Below are 25,703 nucleotides of genomic sequence, written 5' to 3' on the forward strand. Positions count from 1 at the left end.
CCCAGCCCCTCACACACACAATTTTTAGTTAGTCTACAATTCAAAGGAATTTCTTACCTTGGGGCAACTATCATGAGGTTGCTGTTGCCATAGTCCCCCCCGCCCAGTTCATCAGACCTGGTAAGGGGATTATTGAGCTGACTCCCCAGTTATCCCGCCTTACAGTTGAATAGAAAAACCACATACTCATATGAATTTTCTTCAAAACAAGATACATTCAACTAAGGAAGAAAGTTATCACCGTCTGGCAGTATGACATGATTCATTACTGCTTTATGGACACAAGTGGTCACTTCAGGTTGACCTAGTACTAAACAGTGTTTGATTTTCTCATCAAATAAAGCTCTATATAAGTGAAGCAACCATGAGACAACCAGAATAGCTTTCCGGGTTCACTAAACAGACACTGAAATAGCCACTAAATACCTACAATATTCAGTACCAACAGTCCCTGAATATTCCAAGCTTTGCAGATACAACAGCAGCACTGCACTGCAAAGTTTGCTGATATGAAATTCACAAGCCTTTTCTCATGATAGAACAGAGTAGGCTTGGAAACACCATGGTTCATTCCAGAATGTACAAATGACTGATGTGTTATAAGCAAAACCTATGAGCAATGGAATCTTATACGTAAAATCTACTTCTAGCAACATGCTGAATGTTCAAAAGGCTCCAGAGTGAGCCTCATTTGCCAGGAGCTTTCTGAACCTTCAGAGTGCCAGAAGAAATCCCCCACCCCTCCCCCACAGGGGATAGAGCCAAACTGTTCTGTGCCCCGTGGTGGTGGCCTGGGGCCAGGGAGCTGTGCAGTGCCTCTCACGATGGGGAGAGATGCTGCCTGGCTCTTTAACTAGCTAGAATCCTTCACAGGAACTCCACCTCCTCCGTGTTACAGCCAGCTGCAATGCAAGGGATCCGGAAGCCTCTAAAGGGGTCCAACCAAGAACAGGAGCCTTCAAAGGAGCCCCCTTCATATTACAGCCTGTCTCAAGTCCCCCGCCCTTGCAGGGTATAAATGGACTTCTCTCTGCACTCTGCAGGGGTGGGGAACTTAAGTGGACATGCTGTAACCTGAAGGGGAGACTCCAATAAAACAGCTGGGCAACATCTCTCCATCCCTCTGCACCCTGCAGGGGCACCATGGGCGCCCGGGAGAGACGCTGTCCAGCTGTTTTATAGCCCAGCCCCGCAGGATGCAGAGGGCCGCTCTGCACCCACTCACTTTGAATCCTTCCCACGAGGCCTCTACCTAGTGCCAGGTGCACTCATGACTGCACCAGGCTTTACTTCATAGGGACCAAGCCCTATGAAGATAGGTTGAGGGACTTGGGAATGTTCAGCCTGGAGAAAAGGAGGTTGAGAGGGGACATGATAGCCCTCTTTAAGTATTTGAAAGGTTGTCACTTGGAGGAGGGCAGGATGCTGTTCCCATTGGCTGCAGAGGAAAGGACGCGCAGTAATGGGTTTAAACTACATGTACAACGATATAGGCTAGATATCAGGGGGAAAAGTGTCACAGTCAGAGTAGTTCAGCAGTGGAATAGGCTGCCTAAGGAGGTGGTGAGCGTCCCCTCACTGGCAGTCTTCAAGCAAAGGTTGGATACACACTTTTCTTGGATGCTTTAGGATGCTTAGGGCTGATCCTGCATTGAGCAGGGGGTTGGACTAGATGGCCTGTATGGCCCCTTCCAACTCTATGATTCTATACTTCTAGTTTTATATAATACAGAGATAGAAGCAATAGCCCATGAGAAGAAGAGTTGGTTCTTATATGCCGTTTTTCCCTACCCGAAGGAGTCTCAAAGCAGCTTACAGTCGCCTTCCCATTCCTCTCCCCACCACAGACAACCTGTGGGGTGGGTGAGGCTGAGAGAGCGCTGATATCACTGCTCGGTCATAACAGCTTTATCAGTGCTGTGGCGAGCCCAAGGTCACCCAGGTGGCTGCATGTGGGGGACTGCAGAATCGAACCCAGCATGCCAGATTAGAAGTCCACACTCCTAACCACTACACCATACTGGCTCTGAGGAGCAAAGACTGATGAAGCTGGAGGGAAGTGAAGGTTTATCAAAGAAGGTAGTGCAATATTTCACATTATGTGACAGTATCTCTATTTCTAAACTTTTATTTCTCCCCAGCATTTCTTGATTAGGTTACTTTCAGCTCCCTTCTGCCACTAGGTGGCAAAAATTTAACCTGGGAAGCCAAGACCAGTCTGACTCACTCCACATAGACTGTTTACACAGTTGTGATTTGCTGGCGTAGGAAAGGTGCCCAAGTGCTCTTCTCTGCTATGCATCCCACCCACCCAAGCATTCTGTGCCCTCAGTCACCTCCCCTCTGATATACTGTTATTTTTTAAACCCTCAATTATTGCATTACAGTACTGCTGCATTGTAACGCACAAGACCACTTAAAAAAAATACTTAGAAACAGAAAGTAGGAGGAGGCTGCTGCTGGGGGCATGATGGCATGCTCCCAAGTGGATTCAGCCAGATGGATACAACCCTATACAGCCAGTCCTCTGGCAGGATAACAGGAGATAGGGCTCCTGCAGCTGCCATCAATAAGCTCCAGCATGCAGCGCCCTTGGCAGTGACCCATAGTGCAGCAGAGGCACAAAATCACCACACTCCCTCTCCCTTGTCAGCCTCAGTATCTGCCTCTTGGGCCAGGGAGGGCAGTATTGTCTGGGATGCTGTCAGCCTGCCCTGCCCTCAGTCACTATGCATACTGGAACACAAAGCATATCGGCTGCCGTTACAAAAATGTTTTCTTGCATGAATTTTACAAAGTGCCTTTAAAGGTGCATTTAATGCTGGAGGGTGAAATGGGGGCAGCGCAGTGTGTATGTGGTACTGATGCTACTTCAGATTAGTGCTGCAATGTGATGATGTTCAAAAACATTTTTTTTAAACATTGTGAAGTGGAAGGGAGGGAAGAGGTTAGGCCCAGGACCACTGACCCAGTTTGAAAAATCATTTGAGGCAGCAAGCAGCAGAGGAAGTCAACACAATTCTTTTGAGCTTCCACTTTAGGTAATTGCAAACTCCCTCCCAGGGGACGGGGAGGAATCCGGTTTTACCAGCATTCATAAACCACGTAGTAAACAAGGAGCACGTTCAGAACTGCACGTGAATCACCAGATTTCTGTATGGAATACTTGTACTTCCATGGGGTATTAAGATGGCCATTATGCTGCTTTTTTGTGGGTGTGGAAACAGTCCCAATTTCTTGTAGAGGTTTACCTCCAGATCTCTTGTGTGAAGGTTAACATTTAAGTTAACAAGAGAGAGAACATTTAAAAGTGTCCCAAATTCATTCTTGCTTTATGACCAATTTAAGCAGGAAGCAACTTGAGCAAAAACAACCTACTCGTCTTTCCTTGCTTACTACTGCACAACAACAGATGTTTAGAGGTCTCTACATTTATTACTATTTGCCCACCCTATTTTTATACATTTGGATGTTTCTTGCACCTACTATTGTTCTCAAGTATTTAGCAATCTTGGTAAAGCAGAAACCCTAGGAATTGGTAACCTGTGCTGGATTTACCTGTACAGATGCATCTGTATATGTATCACATATAACATTTTGATGTGTTAGCTTTTTAAATGCAGGTATTATGGCAAAAATAAATGTTTGGGAGAGAAAGTAGACCCAAACAGTCTTATGAAGAAGAGTTGGTTCTTATATGCCACTTTTCCCTACCCGAAGGAGGCTCAAAGCGGCTTACAGTCGCCTTCCAATTCCTTTCCTAAAGCAGTGGATCTCCAGTTGTGGTTTGTGGGCCCCAAAGTGGGTCATGACTCTCAGGTATGTAACAGAGCTCAAACTTGTGAACTGGGAGAAGAATCTCTAAGCACCCTCCTCTCAGCTGTGGGAAAGGACATAGCAGAGGAGCTGGGCATATTCCCTTCTCCCCAACTTTACCCTGCACTCTCATTCATTCACAGTGGTTGGACATTGGAAACACTGGCAAACAAGATTTATACTGGTTCAAAATGCAGATTTCAGGAAGACTATTCTATTAAGACCAGAAAGAGAGAACGGAGTTTGGAATAGTCAATGTTAGGGAAAAAATGCATTAAATAAGTTTCCCACAGATAATATTAAAATAATGGAAATTTTTATTTGAATGAAAAACTTGAAGTTTACAATCAGTTAATAAATGAAGAGTGAACAGTTTGCATTTTCCTATTTCATGACACTTATGAAAAAACTCCGTAAATAAATATTTCTGTGAACAGATTGAAGGTAAGGCAAAATTTTCAGATAAAGCCCCTATCAGTTGTTCTTGACCCTTGAACATGGTTCACATCATACATGAAAAAACCCTTTACTGGAGAAATTCAAAACAAGGTGGTTGAATTGCAGCCTCACAATCCATAAACCCCAAGAGGCAAGAATTAATTTTGTGCTCATCCATAAGAGAACAAAGTTAAGTAGACTCATCACTTCTATTCAGAACAAACTATTTACATTTAGCTGAATAGAAAGTCTGACAGAAGCACTCTGTTCGAGTCAACATTGTGCATGACTATAAAAATGGCTTTGAGAATTCTATTTGTCCACCATTTATAAAGTGCCACTATCAATTTTAAGTCTGCAGTTTGCCCGCTGTGTAACAAAATACTGAATGAACAGTAGCCTCTGACTCCTACCATTTCTGAGAGCGCCTTGGGATGAGGACAGTCCACCATACAAGTAATCAATACCACAAAACCTACTGGTAAACAAATGCAGGTATATAACCAAACCTCAAGATGTTACACATACTCTTAAAAGCCATAATCGGATCCCACTTTGGTCTTTAGTTAAGTCCATACTGCAATATCCTAATACATTTTATGTTCATCACACAATGGATAGAAGCTGGAATTGCAGTGCAGTATGAGCTCAATACAGCATCTTCATTTGTATAATAGCATGCTTTTTAAAAAACAAGCATCTGGATCAGAGTGGCAGGTTCTGTGCCTCGGGATCCACATCGCTGTTGCTGGGTTGAGGATGAATGGGCAGAATATCCAGCTCATCCACCTGGGGGGTGGGATGCATCACTACTAGCTGGTCTTGGGGAATGTCTGCTGCAGCTGCTGCCAGATTGGTAATAGATTTACTTTTTACGCACTGGAAATCAACATGTCGACTTTTCCCTTCTTCCTTCTCCCATGACATCCGTATGAAAGGTCTTTGGACATAATTATAGATTACCTCTGGCCTCCCACCAGGCCGCTTCTTAACCTTTTCCTTATATGTGGGGTAACCTGAAACAGTAAAAGAAATAAAATTTCTTAAGGTGCACTTAAGTGCTTTGCCAGAAGTCATCCAAGCAGGAGTATTTTAGGCAGCCAACTGGCATCTAGTTTCTTAGTAACTCTGCTGCACAGAAGAACTTTATTGTTGCTATTTCATCTGGTGCACAGCCACCCTCACCAAAGTGACCAATGGCATTCTCTACCTGCAAACCAAAACTTGTCACATAAGATCAGAACCAGAAAAGCAAAACCAGCCCAAAATAGAGTGATCCAATGGAAAAGAATTCTACTCTAAGCCAAGTACTACTAATAGAAAGAACCTTCTGAAGAAAGGTCCACACAAAAAGATCATGGCTTGTTGCTCCCAAACATTTTTATTTTAATGATATGGGCATTTCATGATCATTGTTAACAAAGATACAACTTCCTGCAGTCTAGCCTGTTTGTTTCCATCCCATCCCTAGTTTCAGTTATGTACAGGAAGAACAGAAGAACACAATTTACTAGTGGCTTGACTCACGAAGCAATTATAAAACCTTACCTTCTATGCCTAGCCGAATCTTCTTGAGACCCCTTTCCTTCAGAACTGATTTGGCTACGTCTCTGTTTTCGATGTACTTGAAAAATCTGTACAACTTTGTACTGTAAATAACTGGAAAATAATACACATATCAAATAAATATACTATCGTTTTTAATCTGGTTTCCATTGATATTAACAAAACTTTGTGCACAAGAAAAAATGCTTGCAACGTTGCTTAAAAACAAACTAGAAGAATGTCTTTTGTATCCTTCTAAGTAAAAAAATGACACTCAAACATAAATGATCGATTGAACTGTGAAAAGCTTGGCGATCATTCTTTCCAGCAACCTCTCTTAGAGCCTTCATACTTTATGCTCAGTGGACAGAGCAAAACAAAGAACATTTTAGTCAATGAGAAATTATTAATTGCACAGAAACTGGAACAAATACTTGATGTCTCCCTTCTTCAATAATCAGTCATCATTTTCACTGTTGACTTTACAGAAGCAACTGAAGTACCCTATAATTTAAATTATCCTTCTCAGTCTACTCATACAGACAAAAAACTCAATGGTTTAACTGCCCAGAGCCATATGGAAGGGCAGTATAAAAATTTAAATAAATATAAAATAAATAAAATACAAAAGTTCAAAAGGATGAAAGAAATTATGAAAGTATCAAAGCTGTAGCTCAAGATTTTCTATACTAAGACCCTTAAATATGCAGTGTCCAACTACAGAATTCATCTTTTCCATCATGGAGATAATTCAGTAGCATTTTTTACTGAAAAGAACCCCTGTGGTAATAATATCAGAGAAGGTACCCTAAATTCATTTTCAAGATTACCAGTTGACTTACTTTGTGAATACTCCTCTCCCATTTGTGGAGGGTACTCTTCATCCCAATCGACCACATCATCATCTGTGAGCACCACAATATGACACTCTCTTTCTCCACTTTGAGCACTGGCTACCATCAAAGGGAGTATCATTTCTTCAAGATAAAACTCAAACTGTTTCCGAGCACCATCATTTGACAATTCATGCATAAGAGCACCTGAAATCAAAGGCATCAAGTCATATTCCAGGCAGCTTGGGAAAGGGGGAAACACACTTGGAAACATTTGTGCGATAGCCTAATGGGTTGATTGCTCGGCAATGCATCCGTTTCCTCAACTGAATATAGTGAAACAAGAACCAAGCTCAGTGAAGACAGATGCAGAAAATCACTTTGACAGGTTTTACTATTTATTTAATTTATTTATCAAATTTATATTCTACTTCCTATCCCCTGAATGAGACGGGGCAATTAACAGCATTTAAAAAACACTTTATAAAAACTTGGACAAGTTAAAATAAACAAACTTTAAAAATATAAAATGATTTAAAATCTATCTTGTTAAGATCTGCTCACTGTTAAACAGGCATAGATGGTGAAGACACAGCTGACGCGTAATGTACCAGCTGTCTAGTGGATCACTATCACTGTCCAAAACAGAGTACTCTTGCATGCTTTGCAGAATCTAGGGAGGTGCCACAAGGCATGCACCTCTTCAGGTGCTCAGTCTACAGTACAAGGGCCGCTACTGAGAAGGCCCCTGATGATACAAAGTGGCGAGTTTGTGGACCGGGGACCTTCAATACATGCTGAGATGATGGAAGAAGATAGGTAGGATCATGACAAGAGAGGTGGTTCCAAAGGTAGGAAGGTCCCAGACCATTTAGGACATTAAAGATAAATACCAACAAATTGAATTGGCACAGGAAACTAACTGGGAGCTAATGTAGCTGCTGCAGAATAAGTGTTATATGCACTGACCAGGATACTTGTTAGCAATCTGGCAATTACATTCTGCACCCCTTGAAATGCCTGAAGTGTCTTCAAAGGTAGCCCTGCACAGAGCATGTTTTATAAAAGTCCAGTCTCAAGGTGACCATTTCAAAAATTACCATGGCAAGGTCAACCCCAGACAAACAGAGAGCCAGTAGGCCCAGCAAAGATGGTAAAATGCAATCTTTATCATCAAGAACATATCTGTCCATGGAAAACAGAGTACCATACCACACTCCCAGACTCCTGACAGAGTCAACTGTAGCAAATCAGATCCCATCAAAGGTAGGTAAAAGTAGCCACCCCAACCATCTGGGCTTCCTGAGCCACATGATTCTGTCTTACCATCACCGAACTCTCACCTAGCCATTCTACCACTGCATTTAGGTAGGAGGTCAAACCTGAATTCCAGCAACCAACCACTCCTCAAATAAGAGGCAGAGCTGGGTGCCATCCACATATGGATGGCACCCTGCTCCAAACCTCCTGACAATCTCTGCCAGAGGGGACATATAGGTGCTGAATAACACTGAGGAGTGACAACCTCTTTCTACCCATGATTACCGTCTGGGACTAATCATGGAAGAATGAGAACTACCAGCTCCAGGCAGTACCCCTCACACCCAGGATAGTTAGGAAGCTGACCAAGACCAAATGGCCTACTATCTCAAAGGCAGCTGACAGATCCAACAGGGTCTGTAGTGCCATCCCACCAGTGTCTAAGGATTGTCTCTGTATGGCAGTTTACATGGTTCTCTAGGAGGGAAAAGGAGCAATATGATTGCTGACGTTCCTATTATTTCAAAAATCCAATATGTGTAAGCATGTTAAAAACTCAAAATACTGCACATAGTGTAGAAATTAAAGCTAAACCAGCCCATGACTAAAATAAGCACTGTAAGGGCACACTTTATAAAGCCTTACAATCTTTTCACAGGGAGAAATGTGCAAGAGCTGAATGCAACATTTTAAACCAACTTGAAAAAATATTATATGTGGAAGCATTTTAGTCACAGCAAAGTATTTTAAATATTTAAACACAAAATCAAGTCATGCATTATACTTACTGAGGTCTCTACATTTGATAGTACTATAATCAAAAGAAATACAGAGATAGTCACAAGCTTCTCTTAGTTCAGGAATTGATATTCCATCAGGACAACGTATCACCCCAGTCTTGTAGTAATCCTAAAATATTAACGAGTAGAAATGTTGATAAGTTACAATGACAACACTGGAGTTACAATGACAACACTTCTACTCTGTATTGAAAGCATTTCCATTTTCCAAATTTAATATTTGTCTGCTGCTTTAAGACAGAACTAGAGGTTGAATCCTATGAATTATTTCTACCACAGTGAACCCTTTCTGCACATGCATCTTTCACCAGAGCAAGGCTCCCTGTATCAGAAAGCCCTCACTGCGAGCAAGATGTATCCCTTGCATCCAGCCCCATGTTACTATCATGCCTTCACACCCTGCAGTCTTTAAAAACCATCCTGAAAACTGAGCCCATCCAGGATGCAGCAGCCCTTTCCTGTCTAATGTTGGTTTAAAGAATCAACATGGGAATCCTGGCTGTGATGAACAAACAAAGTTACCTGCTAGCTTCCAGGAGCAATGCAAACAGTTGTTGTTAGCTTATAAGGCTGAACTATGGTCTGTGTATCTTTGGGGTTGTCTCTTCCCATATGAGCTATTTCCCCTTGGAGATTTTAAGTCTCTTAAAAATGTTACCCAAGCTTAGTTTCACCATCAGCTAACCTCTTTGATATTGCTTGTTCTGCAGGCACATAAAATAGCATACAGTAGAGGAATCTGACACAGTTAACCTTTTCTCACCCAGGAGCCACCATTAAGCCCTAGAATCTTTGACAGGACTTTGTTTTAATGCCCTCTCCCCTTTTAAGGCGTGTGCCCCCTTTATTTCTCAGATTCTCTCCATTGGTTCTCTCTGGCCATAAATATTATCACTTCACACCATACTTAAATTATGGAATTCACTACCACATGATGTGATGATGGTCTCCAACTTCAAACACTTTAAAAGGTGAGTGAATAAATTCATGAAGGAAGGGGGAATCAAACACTACAAGTCATGATTGCTACTAGCCATGATGGACTTCTATTCCGTCAAATACCATAGGTAGTATTCTCTCTCTATCAGTTACTGGGAAGCACCAGCAGGATGCTGCTGCAGTCATCCTGCTTGTGGGTTTCCTGCAGGCAGCTGGCCAGCCATCATGTCAGCAGAATGTCAGGCTTGATCAGCCTCTGGCCTGATCCAACATGGCTCTTTTTATGTTCTATTGATTTGGCAGGCATTTGTAATCAAGATGGGACTTCTTTGCTCAGTCTTGCTTATACTTGCTCCTTCTTTTCCTCTTGCTAACCATTGCTTGTCAATGTCTCCTCTTATCTCTTTATCCTTCCCCTCCCTGTGCCCCCCCCCAAAAAAACCCACAGCTGAATCACAACATTTCATCTGGCCTTCCACAGGCTGGACCACAAGACGTATGTAGTTTTAGTAGCCTAACTGAAAGCCACTTGCTTGGAGCAGTAGTTTTCCAGCTCTTTAAAGGGAACCTGAATTAGCAGTGACAAACACCCCTCCTTTAGAAATTTTGTTCCTGCTTGCTGCTTTTCCTGTGCAAAGGACAGCCACAAGACCACGAGGTATGCTCTGGGACACGTTAATGCAAGGCAACAGTGGAATCTAACAGCTCTGACTATTACCACTCCTCCTCACACTCATGAACAATGTATGCTTTAGAATACCTGCCAGAGGGCTCTGCAGTGGGCTTTATGGCAGCCAAGCTAAAGTACAGAAAAAAGGATTTCCTGAATGCAAGAAGTCAGAAAACTACTGGCCCAGAGCCAATGCCCACAGCACTGAGATATAAAGCAAAACGCTTCGAAAGAAGTTATTTCAACTGCTCACTGTCTTACCAAAAGTGCATAAAGATAAAGCTCTTACATAGGACCAAGACATTTATTATTAGAATCAAACAAACAGATTTAAGAATAGATCAAATATTTTATAATCCTTGTCATTCAATATCTAAGCCCTCTGATTACACAGCTGGAAACACAACTGCACTATAAAAGATTTTCCTATTACAGGAAAAGTCATTCGATGTACGTAACAACGCACCAGAGGGATGCCATCCACAATGAAGCATTGCCCTGCAGGAATCCTTACTCAGGCTCAATTATGAACCTGTACAGACTCTGAAAATAATGGGAGCAACATTCAGGCATTCTTACAAAAGTTTAAAATCTCTCTTGTGTATTAAGTTGTGAACACAGCTGGAACTGCATGTCATGGTATCTCACCAGAATAGCACGAAACACAGTGGAGCCAATTCCTTCAGCCACTTCATACTCTCCTTTCTCATTGGGCCGTGTGAAGTTATGCTCTCTTCCTGATCCAAACATCCTATGTTAAAAAATAATAATAAGACAAGTCCTTGCAGATGAATTCTCCAAGGACACAATCATTTTGAACTACTATAGATTCCATGGCTGGATTCATACTCTCAGTTAAATAACAGGCATCCTGTAACCAGCACACATCAGCTTATTTCTTCCCTTCTTAGACTGATTACGTTCCAACCCTCCTGAGTATTCCCCAAAAATTGCCTTTAAAGCGGTCTTCTAGTACAGCAAGAATAAAGTCATGTAATACCTTTTCATTAGCCCCTACCAACAAGATTTCAAGCTCGCCAAAACTCTTCATCAGGCTGACTGGTACAATTAAAAAAAATACAAAGGCAGAGAATAGACATTTTGGGTTATGATTTTTAGACCCAGCGCTGCTATCATCCTGTGTAAACTGTTCAGCAGGCATGTAGATTATAAAAGATGCTGGTGTCAGTTTGTATCACTAGCTTTCTGGGTAGAATGAGAAAATATGGCCCTCTTATTGAAAACACAAAGACCAGCAAATATCCAAATGTCTCCCAAACACCAAGATGATGAGTTGGTTCTTATATGCTGCTTTTCTCTACCAGGAGGAGTCTCAAAGTAGCTTACAGTCGCCTTCGCTTTCCTCTCCCCACAACAGACACCCTATGAGGTAGTTGAGGTTGAGAGAGCCCTGATATTACTGCTTGGTCAGTGCTGTGTCTTTATCAGTGCTGTGGCAAGCCCAAGGTCACCCATTTGGTTGCATGTGGGGGAGCGCAGAATGAAACTCAGCTCACCAGATTAGAAGTCTTTATATTAACACCAGAGAGAAATAACCAGACATAGAAGACAATTGCAGCCAAATTTGGTAGTTTTACTTTAGGAAACCACTTAAGTACAGTTTTTCCCGAGGCTTGTTCTAAAGGAAAACATGGTCGTAGCTACATGTGAAATTCTATCTGGAACCCCAGTACCAAACAGTACTGAAAAGTAAATCTGGCAGTTCAGTGCAGAATCATACTACCATGTGTAATTTTACTGTTGTCGCTGGCAGAAGCAAACATTAAAATACAACTGATAAGGTGAACCCAGTCAAAGAAGCTATTTTTCCTCTGAATAAACTGAACCAAAGACAGGCTTATCTGGGCTTTTAAAAATTGACAATTAGTTGCAGTTTGTGAAAAATAACAACCATCTAAAAAAACTAGCAATATAATCCTAAATAAAGTTAAAACATGTGAAGTCCACTGACATCAGTGGAGCTCTTTTGCAAATCTGCACTAAAAGTGACTGGAAAACTGCACTAAAATGTTTGACAGGATGCAAGCCTCACAATATTGTTTTCACAGCAAAGGGATGCTTGTAAGGAGGACCAAAGAAAAACAGATGAAACTAAAACAATGGTTTCTAGCAGTGAATCAGAGACTCCTCTGATTATGAAATTAAAGCCATACTGACCTGCCCAACATTGTATTTGGCTGTGCAGTAAACACAGAAGGATCTACAACAAATCGAGTGTTGTCCACTATCAGTGTTACTCTCTCCGAAGTCCTTATACTCCGAGCACCTTCTTTGGCATTTTCATACACAAAAACCATTTCTCCAGCATTCTTGCAACTCCCATCTGAGCTTGACTGGCTACTATTTCTACTGCTGTTCCCAAGACTACAACTGGAACCATTTGGAGAGGTTTTCTGAGGACGAGGGCTGCTTGGCCGAGATGAGCTGTGATCTTTCTCACGTTCTACAAAAAAAGAGACTATGTTACATGCTATTGTAGAATTACAAACAAAATAAAGTGGGTGTCATTGTGCTTGATATGGTAGAAATGAAGGTTAAATATGTGCCGTAGTGGGAAGAAGGAAACCATCCCTATACTGGCAGTGGTGGCTCGTGCTGGGATACTATAGTGTGAACAGTGATAGATGCCTCTGTGTACCAGTTTCACACACTACATACACAGACATCACCAGACACCATTACTACCATAGCATGGAGATGAGGACCTTCCACTCTTTGCTGGGTGCTTTCCATTGTTGGTCAAAACCCACTGTTTCACTAGTGTAATGACCTGAGCACAGAGTGCTGCTCTCCCTCTGGTGCTTGTGGATTGCTAACTAACATTCATTATCTCAGTGAGAACATCCTATTGCAAAACCACGAACTGTGCAGTCAGTTCATTCAAAACACATCAGCTCTGAGGATTCTTTTAAAACTGTAGCTCAATCATTACATTCTCCAGAGCAAAATTGGAATCCAGTGGCACCTTTAAGACCAACAAAGATTTATTTAAGGTGTGAGCTTTCGTGTGCATGCACACTTCCTCAGACAATTTTGTTGTGCTACTTCAGGTCAACACAGCTATCCACTTGATTCTCTAGAAGCAACACAAGTATATTCATTTTTTTAAATGCTTAATAGCAACCCCTATTTGAATTAATCAGTTACCATCCTTTGGTATCAAGTAACTGCCACAAGGGCATATAAATTCAGCATTAGGTAAGATTGCCATAGCATATGATGCAGAAAAGTGTTGAAAGGAAAGCAATGGCTACTGAGTTCATTTTGAACTATGCTGTAGTTCAAGGACAAGTATCATCCATTTGTCATTTAATTTACCAGCAACAATTTGTGCGGGTTGCTGTCTTAGAAGGCTGCTTGGCCACATTGAGGCAAACAAGGGGAAGCTCCACAGGCTCAGGAAGCCAGGGAGCTCTGGCTCAATGTGATTATCAAGTAAGAGCACAGTGGTGCCTCCTTTCCTTCTAGCCACTTTTTCTACTCCCCATCAAATGAGGTGGGATGAGTGGGAAGCCCTTTCTAGAACTATTTTGGCCATCATATGAAGACAAAGCGTCAGCACTAAGTATTTTTCACTTGATGTGATTAGACTGCAGAGAAAGTTACAATTCTGGTGAAGGAAAGAAGGAATTTAAAAGGATCCAGTCCTAGAAACACAAGTTTAGCTGCCAGAGGCCAAAACACCCCAATGAACTGGAATATAGAAGAAACCCAGAAAGAAATAACAAACTTTTCCACACAGGCCTTTAAAGTTCTCTGGGGACATTTATGTAGATTTCTGATGGAGCAGCATTTGTAATGCCGCACATACTCTATGCAAGTAGGAAAATATTAGCAATGTTATAACTACTGAAAAATACAAGATCATATTTTCAAGACAGGACAGTATTTCCCTCAGTACCTACCTCCCTGATGTTGTCTTGTTGGTGAAGTGACATTACGGATACAGGGAGTTAGCTGAGACTCTAGTCTTTCATGTGACGAGTCACGTGATCGGTCACTTGACCTACGTCTGTCTCGTGACCTTTCATGCCCACCACTAGCACCGTGAAGACTCATCCTGTTGTAATCTCCTTTGGCAACACGAGGAGAAGTACTAGAAAGACAGACAAGTTTTAGGTCAACTCCTTTACATGATTAAGCACCAAAATATATAGTAGTACATGAATTAATATTTTAGTCCAATTTTACAAGATAAGCATCTTTCCCAAACTCAGTAATATTCCAATATCAACTTCTGTGACTGAATACCAATTTTAAAAGAAGCATACAAACTAATGAAAAGTTTCTTTACTGCCAAGATTATAATGTTGCCAGTAATGTTTAATGTTTAGAAGAGATGAGGTTTTCTCTACCTTAAGGAATCTCAAAACAGCTTTCAAACACATTCCCTTTCCCTTCAACAGGCAACTTGTAAGGTAGATGGGGCTGAGGGAACTGTGACTCGGCCAAGGTCAACCAGCAGGCTTCCTGTAGAAGTCTAGGGAATCAAACCTGGTTCCTCAGATTAGAGTCTACTGCTCTTAAACACTAAACTAGTGGCTCTCACTTACATTAAGAAACAAAATGTTTGTTATTAAAACATGCCAGCTTTAATTCAGTTTGGAAAATGTGCGACTTTGTCTACACTAATGAAAACAAAACCAAATCTAAAGCAGATTCAAAACTGAATCATTCAGTTTTTCAACCTATGTACAAGAAAAGAGCTCACCAGCCCTTTCAAAGTGAGATAGTCATTAAATCTGAAGTGTTAAAACATCTGAGTTCAACCGCGCAGATGCAAAACTTCAAATCACATTTAGCCTACCAGAATAAAAGTAGAGTAGATAAAAGTCGGAGTAGCTTTAGCCAACCAAACAAATGCACTATGAAAGGTAACAGTAAATGCCATGTTACCTTTCATGTGCTGCAGCTTCTTCATATGCAATCACTGAAGTCCTCAAGACACCCATTAGCTCCATTCTCAGTAGCAGCAATTGTGACATCAGCAACAGACCCAACAATCCCTCCCAACCTTATTTGCATGCTTGGACATTATATATTGTGACAATCTCACCAAGCAGGTGCTCATCAATCTGTCCTGTAATTTGTTGCAAACATTCTTCCTTCCAAAAAGATGCATGGTAAGTCAACATTCACACTATACTCCTTCTTCAACCCAACACTACCAACCACCCTAATGTCCAAATGAGTTACGGTAGTACTCCAGTTCTGTGGTACATAAAGTTTCTGAAGAAGTGTCAATCAACATTAGTCGACACAATTCATGGCCTAAAAAAGACCCTTCATATTAAGATAATCCTATGGACACAACATCCTGAATATCAGTAAACTAGCTGGCCAATCTGAACTTAAAGCACCTCTTTGTATATCTAAACTCTGCTAACACTGAGACTGTGTAATCAAGGAGTTAGAGTTAATTAACAAAGGTACAATAATTGCCTGTCTCAATCAGCATAGCCTCTAGAGCTGAAGAGATGGCAGACCACAAGTCAGCATCCCCTGGAGCTTTCTTGGTGGGCTGATGGGTGGAGATGGTACCTAGCAACATGTGTCTCCCCCAAACCCAGATGTAAACACAAGTTCCAGTAAAGCAAATATATTATACGCCCAGTCGCCTTATACGCCGGCAAATACGGTAGTTTTACCTGTGAAGGGTCCTTCTCCACCCATCATCTTTGGGTGATTTCCACTCCACACTTTGGGGAAGCAGGACCTTGCTTTTTCCCCTTTTTGTTGTGGGCATCACCCAAATTCCCAGTTTGAGTTCTTCAACAGCTGATATTCTGTAGTCTAACTGTAATACTCAAACTTAACCAATTAACACGGCAGACAAAGGCTGTACCCACAGTCTCAATCAGCGGTTCTCAACCGCTCTGTCCTGGTGACCCCAACTGCGACGGTAGCAGGGGCAACATGCATGTGTGCGCGCAGCTGCACTACAGTCAGAGCAGTATAGAGGTGGCCACTGCTATGGTGCTCCCCTGCCCGCCACTGCTTTTCTACCGTCGGAGCAGCTGCGGGGGGTGGCCAGCAGGTGGGTGGCGAGGGCAGGGCCACAGCGCCTGGAGGAGTCTCTGGAGAGGCCAGCCTGAGGGCGAGGCTTGGTGGCGGCATAGGCAGACAGCCACATGGCACGGCAGGGCTCAGGGATGCCCATGGCAGCGATGCTGAGCCAGCAGCACCACTCCCCGTCACCTCCCACTACCACCTGCAGCCACCCACCACCTGCTACCATGGCGGCCACCAATCTTGCGACCCCGGGGAGGGGTCCAGGCGATCCCAATTGGGGTCAAGACCCCAAGGTTGAGAACCACTGATCTAGATAGTGAAAGAGGAAAAAACAGAATGGATAACTCTAAGTGCAGTCATAGCAGGCTAGCAGGAAGAAGTGATATGAGGCAATGAAGAGGGAAGGATGAAGATGTCTTCCTATACCTCTGGGGAGAAGTATCTTTCACAGGTAAAACTAATGGTCATTCTCCCCCAGAGGTGGAATACATCTTTGGGACCTCCAAAAGCGGTGTCCCAAGCAGGGTGGGTCGTTGCCTTCTCAAGGTATGACTGCTTGAAGTATCAATCTGCCAAAGACTGCATCTGCTGAATTGTACGGATCGATTTTGTAATGCCTTGAGAATGTTGAAACTGAGGACCAAGTCTCCTCTATTGAAGATCTGTTGTTGAAGGCTGCTGTGTTTACTGTGCTATGAACTGAGTGAGCAGTGACTCCTGGTGGCACCTGGACTCCTGAGGCACTGTATGCCTCTGTGATGCAGCTTTCCAAACACTTGCTGATGGCAGACTTGAGCATCTTCTTCCCTTTTTTTGGACTGCTGAAAGAGATGAAGATCTGCTCCATCTTATAAGAATATCAGATGTTTTGAGTAGTACGGCCTTGAGGGCACCTTCTGGTATATAGGGTGTGCCACGTCCTTTCCAGTGGGTGCTCTGGGTTATGGCAGAAGGTTGGAAGACAAATCTCCTGGCTCCTATGAAAGCTGGAGTTTGCCTTTCTGAAGGAATGAAGGGTCCATCTAGAGTATGACTTTGTCCTTATGGAATATGCAAAGGCTTCAGTTACTGGATAGGATTCATATTTCTGAGATCCTATGGCCCAAAGGAACAGCTGTCGGAAATATGGTTTTCATTCTCAAGAACTTCAAGATGATGGCCAAGATAGGCCGGTGTTGTACTGAGGCCATGAGCGTCTTAGTTGAAAGACATCTGATTCATACTCTCTGCATGGTTTAGGCAGGGGTGAAGCATGCTTTATCTCTCCCTCATACTGCACCCCAGAGCATGCCAAACAGGCTCAACTTCCCCAATAGACTCTTTATTAATATTAAGTAATTCTGGAAAAAGGAAGAGTATCCAGCGGGCCTTATGTTCATTTTGCGTTGTCTCTGGAGGCCCATGGGCTCCCCAAGCAAGGAACACATCTAGTCAGTGGAGGAATTAGTATGTATGTGGGTATGTACTAATTTTACTAAGGCTATGCTAAAAGCCTTGAGTTTTTAACCTGATTAATAGTGGAACTCTATTTTTTAAAATTGTATCCCACTCTGTATAAGCTTAAGTTCATTTCCCTCGTGTTCACTTTTTTAAGTTTGATCTCTCATCTTGACAGAGACAAGTTTCTGACTCTCATCTTGACAGACTATGGATTCATACTCTCTGCATGGGGGGGGGGGTGAAGAAGCAAACCGTTCCCCGATCTCCCCCCTTGTACTGCACCCCAAGACATTCCAAATGGGTTGAACTTATTCCCTAATAGACTCCTTAATAACATTAAGTAATTCTGGAGAAAGAGAAGAGTGCCTAGCAGACCTTACATTCCTTTCTGGTGAGAACTGCATTGGGGCAGGTTCCTGCACCTCTGCCACCATTTTGCACCTCCTCTGATGCTCCTCAGGTTCTTAGTGTGGCAAGATGGCCGCTGGAGGCTCTTGCCTCATGATGAGCGTGGTGCATCAGCCATCTTTTGGCACGATTTGCTGTGCAGCCTTTAACCGGTTGCAGAACAGCCTCAGTAGGCATGCCCACTGGCCCCATTGGCTCCCTGTTTCCCTCTACAATGGGAGCTTCCAGGTCCTCATTGGACAAGAACTAATCTGCTCTATTCGTCATTGTTCCTCTCTTGTCCACCGCTTGTTCGTCCCAATGGGAAAAGCAGCAGGAAAGAAAGGGGAGAAAGAGCTATTTTTAAAAAAAACAATAGATGAGAGGGGGAATATAGAGGGATGGGAGAAGAAAAATTCAGGAACAGAACAGCAGAAATACAAGAAACAAGAAAAAAAGCCTGCTAGCTTAGCAAGCAGGCTGCCTTCCCTGGCTGTGGCAGGAAACAAACTGGATATTTGGGTGATGCGCAGAACAGGAAGGGGAAAAAACACGTTCCTACCTCCCTGACACAAGGAGTAGAAATCACCGAAAGATGTCTTCCACCTCTGAGAGACAACATAAAAATCAGAAAGCTAGTTAATGAGGCAATTAGAACTTTGGTTATCAAAGAAATAACTGCTTCAAAGCATGCAGAAGCAAATTATATAGATCAGGGGTAGTCAACCTGTGGTCCTTCAGATGTTCATGGACTACAATTCCCACGAGCCCCTGCCAGCAAACACTGGCAGGGACTCATGGGAATTGTAGTCCATGAACATCTGGAGGACCACAGGTTGACTACCTCTGATATAGATTAAATGGCTCACAGTTATTTCAATTTAACAGTGGTGCATCCATCCCCCAGGGGGGAAGCAAAACAAATTGGTGAAATAGTTGCCAATCATGTAAAACTAACAGTGGGGCGGGTCCACCCACCAGTAGTTAGGTTTAAATGGCTACAAGCCATTAAACCCCTCAGTTTTCTTATCCCCTGCTTCCAAGTGGGGAGAATTAAAATGGACTGTTGAAATGGTTCATAGGTACACCCATCCCCCTGTTAGGCTGAAATGGTTACAAGTCATTTAGCCCAACTGTTTTGTTTTCCTCCTCTTCAAAGCAAGGATGTGTGTGAAACTGATGGGTTTAACAGCTCACAGTCATTTATATCTAACAACTAATGCGTACACCCATCCATTAGCTGTCAGTTTTGTTTTCCCCTACTTTAAAGTAGGGGGATGCAAAACAAATGGGTTTAATAGCTGCCAGACATTTAACCCTTTCTGGGTGATCCTCTCCTTTCTTCTCATTACAGGGGACTTGAAGCCAGTTCTTTATGGGGCATTTTGACCTGATTTGGGAGCTGCAACAAACCCCACCAGATTTTTTAGGTTCATGCCCATTACTAACAGACAGCATTTACAGCACACTCTCTCACCCTTCCAAAGAACTTGAAGGAACACCCCACATGTTTAGTGAGTTGCTTACTGGTTTGTTGACTAATGCTTGCGTAGTACATTATTGCATACTCACTCCAGGCTTAAATGAACATTTGCTAGTATACATCTAATGAATGTGAAGATGCAAGACAAATGAACCTGTAAGCATCCTTACAACTAGGTAAATGAGGCTTTCTCAACCAGGGTTTTGTGAAACCCAGGGTTTTCATGATGACCCTGGAATGGTTTCCTGAATGGATGGAAACTAATTATATTTTTTTAATTGTTAAATATTTATTGGGTGATATGACCATGGTCATGTCAACTCATCTCCCCTCCCCCCAATGGCCAATGATGGGCCCGGAGGGGGTGGGAAGGGGAGGGGTCCCAGATGGGTACACACAGCTATGTGTCCCAACCATATTCTGCATGATCATGCCATTTCTGGGGTTTCTCAAAGCCTGAAGAATGTTTTTGGGGGTTTTCGACAGTAAAAAAGTAAAAAAAAAGGTAGATGTTATCTGCGAAGTACAAGTGTAAGACTTGCAATACTATTACAACACAAAAACTGGATCCAAGTACTTATTTCAATAACTCGCAGCGGATGTGAGTATAACTCACAGCCTGATTGCCCCACCATAGTCAGGTAACAAAATCATTCAGCAGGCTCATGTGCCTCTCTCTTTTTTTTGAAGACAGCTGCAGTTATTATCAATAATGATGTAGTCATGTAGCTTAGACGATGCCAAAGCAGTTCATAATCATAGGGAGAAGCGGCTTTGCTATGTGTAGTTAGAATTAACATGGATGAAGACATAGCTAGCCACCGTTAGCTCCAAAGGAAAAAAAGTCAACAAAAAAATATGAGCTGGCCAGCAAAGATTGCTGCACAACACAATCCTATCTTCAGTTAAAGGCCTGCCCAAAATAGCTTAACCTTACATAACCTGAAATGAAATAGAGATGCAGTCCCCCACCATCATCAGAAAAAGCCATTTCATAGTGGAAGCAGTGTCCTAAAAAAAAGTCCATACACAGGCAAATCTGCATGAGAAAACAGGGCAAGGTCTGGTTAGATTAACATAATTGCTACACAGGTACACAGTGGGCAAGGTGTTCTTGCAGGTATGCTGGTTCTAGGCCATGAATGTTAAGAAAAATTGGAAATTATAAAGCAAAAAATACAATGGGTTTTAAATAGGTTTAGTATGAGTATTGCCACTAGCTCTTCACACCAAATGATATTCTACATTCTGCATCAACTGAAGTTTCTGGAATTTCCTCAAGAACAGTTGCATGAAGAGATATAGTCTGGCCTTGAGTTTATTATTGTATTGGTCAGTGTGGTCAGACTGGCTGATTCTAAGGAGACAATTCAGATGCATGACAGAGTTGGAAGAATGTACTCTACAACCAACCAACCAATATGACAAAATCTGATAACAAGGAGCATAACATCCTGTAAGACATCATCTTGTCTCCAATCAGCATCTTTTCTGTCTTGTCTAGATTTAGTTTCAGTTTGTTCAGTCTTCACCATTTGATCATGCAAGACAGACTTTGGAGCTAACACGAAATTTTCTGGGCCAGACCCTAACAAATACAATCTGTGAATCACCTTGATCAGTTTATTTTGTTTCCGAAAGTTGCTTCATTACATACTTACAAAAATAACAAATTATTTTACTCAAATAACCAACATTTGTTTTCCTGTACACATTTCCAATTAATTGTAGTAAAAGCAGCTTGTTTAAAATAGGGCCACTTTCATTTCTTAGAAAATAGGTCAAAAGATAAAGGGAAATAAAAAAGTAGGTGACAGGGAAGACATTCATAAAATAGCATGCACACAGCCTTGGATTGTGCTTTCTAGCCTGGGAAGGGCCTAGTGCAAACATAGTGGAGATCCTCAAGGTCTGAGCCTCTCTCAAGTTTAGAGAAGGGATGGTGCATGGAGCAAGGTAGTGCACCCAACTGCAGCAAAAGAGAAGAGACTAAGTGGAGAGGTAGGAAAGAAAGTCTGGAATGGGTTAGTAACAACAGTCAGTGACAGGAGTCAGAGCGCTGACTCTACTCCATTCTAGGCTTTCTTTCTCAGCCACTCCCCTGATCCAAGCCAAGAGGCTCTGAGTGTGGGCCTAGCAGTTCCATCTGAGTCCCACGGCTTTTGGCTTGTGAGAGTCAGCTTGTTCTTTGGCCTTGGCTTGCATACTGGGACCTGAAAAGAAAATACAGATACAACACAGAATTATCAAATCACGCTGGTGCCCTGTTTCTGTTGACAACCACCTAAGTTAAAGAGATATATAGGTAGGGGGTACTGGCATATGGACAACACCCAACTCCAAAAAAATGCAATGATTTCAACAAGGAGCTTCACATAAAAACTTGATAACATGGGAGATTGATCCCCCCCCCAGTAGATTGAGTCATCTTGACCTCCTTCCTCGCCCCTCCAGTATTTTCTGTCTTTTAAGGAGGGTTTAATGGGTTTTTAACGGAGACTGTAACCCGCCACGAGCTGGCTTCGGAAGTGTCAGGAAATAAATCAAAATAATAGTAATAGTAATAGTAGTAATAATAATAATAAAACCACAAACGCAAGCTGGTTGACAGAAAATAATGAAATCCCTGAAGAATTCCCCCTTCAAAGCCCACTGCTCTTCCAAGTACCCCTTTAAATAGGTCTACTTCATGTACCTAAAACTAAACCAAGTTAAATAACTTGAAAAGATAAACCCTAATGCCATAATTTACCATTACATAGAAAGAACTCTGTAGAAATTATTTCCATGCAAAAAGCCATTCATGTGTATCAACTTGTTATATCAAATGATCACTGCTCCATACTGTAGCAAACCAACGGGCAACAAAGCATACCAACTACACACAAACAACTCAACATTCCTAAAGCAACAATCAACCTCAAGGTCTCTTCATGACAGTGACACAAGATTGGCCTAAGGTTCAAACTAATCAAAACTTTGGAAGACCTGTTTTTTAAATAATAATGCACCTATTATGTGAATGATGCTTTAAAAAATTAAACAAAGTTCTACTAATGAGTTACATTTTACCAGCCAGATAAAAGGTGCAAAAAGAGAAATATCTGCCAAAATGGTAGATCTGAAGCAATTTGTTTGTTTCTTTTTTTTTAAGTCAGGAAAGACATTCAGTGACTGAGAAGCACTGAAAGCTCACTCTCAATTCCAATGCCAGGAGCTTCTAGTGTATAAACCAGTTTACTTTCCTGAAAAGTAATTACTAATTACTGTAGAGCTTTGTCCATAAACATGTAAAATGTAATAATAAAGCCAGTAATTAACTAAAACAGGTCTACTTCTGAAAAACTGCATTCATGCTTATTTGCAAATTCCCATTCCTGTCAAATTAATCAACAGAAATACAAAATAAAGCCTAAACAATCTGCTTATATTACAGCTACTTATTTTAGACACAAAATTACATACGCACACACATCTGCTCTTTGTCAGATATTTCAACTGATCAGGCTACACTAAATGCTGGCCAGATTAAAAGATTATTAATGGTTACGCACCTGATTTTTGTGTAGAGCAGGGAAGAAATGCAAAAACATGGGGAAAATAAAGTACAAAGGAAATCTGTTCCTTTCCTGGCGGCAGGTTCGGAAGCCAGCTCAGCATCCTCTGGCATTACTTGCTAAGTTCAGCATATTTGCTATTTTCATCCTTCTCTCAGGACTCCATTGCACCATTAGCCAGCTTCACTTTCTAGCATCGTTTCCCCACAGCTATTCAGTCCTTTGAATGCATGAAGATGCAAGCCCCCCAGATAGTAATTCAATTCATTTTTTCACAGCCACTGATTCAGCCGTGCATAGTGCCGTACTGACGTCTGACCTCGCAGCCTCTTGTATGCTGAATTCATGCTTGCCATTTCCTCATCTCTCAGCAGCTATTGGATAACACCGTTGATGGACAGTATAAAGAATGCATAAGAGGAAAGCTACTTGGTATATTGCCAAGTGCCATCTGCGAAGCTATTTCTAGTCCTGCCAGCTTGTCAGGTTTCAATAAACTAACACAAACATCTGAAAAAGGTTTCTTCTGTCACTTGTCTGGCTTGCCTAATTTTATGGGCATTCAAGGCAGTATAAGTTATCCAAGTCTTCATTTGGCTTCCAATAGATTACCTGCTGGCTACTCACATCTAAGCACCTTTAATAAATTACCAAGTCATTACCATTTAAAACACAAAAGGAGAAATATACTATCCTCTAAAAATTGCACATGCAATGAAGCAGAGATTATATGAATTCTGAGCATAGCAATTCCAATATTTCTGTTATACTATCACACACCATGATCTAGGTCACTGATCACTGAAGAGGGCAAAATAATCCTCATGTCTGAACTGATTCCAGTACCTATATTGCACTATATGAAAGCCTCACAGTAAGAGATTTTAATTTAAGAAGGCTACACAAGTCAGTACATTTTCATTATATTTTGAACACAAACAAAAAAAGACCCACAAACGTACAACTTTTCAGCAAACAGCCTATACAGTCTCATATAATTAAAGGCTGATTCACACAGAAAAGTGTATCTTAAATGTGTTAAAAAAGCAAGACAAAAAGTAGAAGGCATATTTCCCATCTAAAAGAATGGTAGGATGAAAGTAAGAAAAGGAAAATAAAGTATCAAATCCAGAAATACTTCCCCCCTAAACTTAAGACGTTTCTTAACTGCAAGCTCACTACCTAGATAATATTCTCCACCTGTCAGCTTCAGCTTCTGTATTCTTGTTAGTCTGCCAGCTTCATGCAGGATTTCTGATTAGGAATGAGCACAAACAGTGACACCAACAAAATTTCCTCACTAAAATGGCCTGGCTTGTGCCCTCCGGAACTGAGTTCTGCACCTCCCCCGAATATTTCTCAGACCTTTGTCTAGTTGGGGTTCAGCTGGCAGCCATTTCAGACTGACAGCAAACAAATGGGCACGCCCACCCTGCTGTCAGGCTAAAATAGCAGTAAGCCATTTCAGCTATTGATTTTGTTTTCTCTTGCTTAAAAGTAGGGGGGAAGCAAAACAGACCACCAAAATGGTTGTTAGCCAAACCAGGCTGACAGAGGAATCTATCTGCTGTCAGCCTGAAATGGCTTGCAGCCATTTTAGTGGGCCCTTTGGAGGGGGGGGGAGCTAAACAGACAAACCCAAATGGGTCTGTTAATTTGGGGGCTTTGTTCTAGGTTCAGTTCAGGTGTTCAGTTCAAGAACACCCTGAACTGGAATTTTCTGGTTCATATCCATCCCAACTTTTGATATATTTGCAAAAGTCACACTTTAATAAAGAACTTTCTGTGCAAACCAATTTTTTAAAAAAATGTTACCATGACAAAACATGTCACAATTACTGACATATTTAGCAGAAGTTCATTTTATATGTAAATTCAAAAGATCTTCATTAGCATCCGTCTTCTGTATCAAATACATCATATAGATTAAATTATGCACCAAGAAGATAGGAACATAACATAGTCTTCTCTTTATGTTCAATAATAATATCAGTAAACTATTGGAATTGCTTATACATGTTCAGAATCCAAAGTCACATTGGCCCATACAATTCAGTAGCATATTCTCCAACTGGCTGGGACTCTCCAAGGTCTGTCACATCACCTACTACCTGATCCTCAAATTGAACCTGGAACCATCTCCATGCCATGCAGATGCTTTACTCCTGTCTGACATCAGTGCTAATATTTCCAGCACTACCAATAGTTACAGAAATGTGCATAGATACAGTACCACTACAGCACATACCATGGCCTTCAGTACAGATTAGAAAATATATTGGAACCTGAAAATGAGGTCCAATTTGAATAAAATCATTCAATCTAGCCCTCACAAGTGCAGAAATAAGCCAGAATATTTGGGGCTCTAACAAGAGTGAGAGGCCTTCATGAAGAACATGAGACTCATATAGCACAGTTTGCATTTCTCCATAGACTTCCTCCTCTATCTTCTACTGCTACGGGCACAAAAACTGCATTCCCACAGATGTGTGGATTCAAGCA

At 41.8% G+C, this 25,703-nt stretch overlaps 1 protein-coding gene and 1 long non-coding RNA gene across 9 annotated transcripts in view; one reads left to right on the forward strand and one right to left on the reverse strand.

The window, feature by feature from the left end:
- Window positions 1-4,115: 4,115 nt before the first annotated feature.
- The window catches only part of BTBD10 (BTB domain containing 10), a 40,598-nt gene continuing 19,010 nt past the window's right edge, over window positions 4,116-25,703 (reverse strand). For 6 of the 8 annotated variants that reach the window (XM_077321853.1, XM_077321858.1, XM_077321856.1 and 3 more), the window contains 7 exons: window positions 14,228-14,418; window positions 12,480-12,765; window positions 10,950-11,052; window positions 8,681-8,801; window positions 6,642-6,839; window positions 5,803-5,913; window positions 4,116-5,270 (listed from right to left, as the gene is read on the reverse strand). In XM_077321853.1, coding sequence (XP_077177968.1) covers window positions 4,960-5,270; window positions 5,803-5,913; window positions 6,642-6,839; window positions 8,681-8,801; window positions 10,950-11,052; window positions 12,480-12,765; window positions 14,228-14,418 — 1,321 coding nt within the window. In that variant the 3' untranslated portion in view covers window positions 4,116-4,959. Of the gene's footprint in view, window positions 5,271-5,802; window positions 5,914-6,641; window positions 6,840-8,680; window positions 8,802-10,949; window positions 11,053-12,479; window positions 12,766-14,227; window positions 14,419-15,129; window positions 15,353-23,198; window positions 23,402-25,703 lie in introns of those variants that run through there. The other 2 variants (XM_077321854.1, XM_077321861.1) reach the window with 2 other exon arrangements.
- Window positions 15,347-23,719, forward strand: LOC143830045 (uncharacterized). The gene is made up of 2 exons (XR_013228333.1): window positions 15,347-15,445; window positions 23,480-23,719. It is a non-coding gene; the product is annotated as an uncharacterized LOC143830045 (long non-coding RNA).

Source organism: Paroedura picta, chromosome 2, assembly GCF_049243985.1.
Source record: "Paroedura picta isolate Pp20150507F chromosome 2, Ppicta_v3.0, whole genome shotgun sequence".
NCBI lineage: Eukaryota > Metazoa > Chordata > Lepidosauria > Squamata > Gekkonidae > Paroedura > Paroedura picta.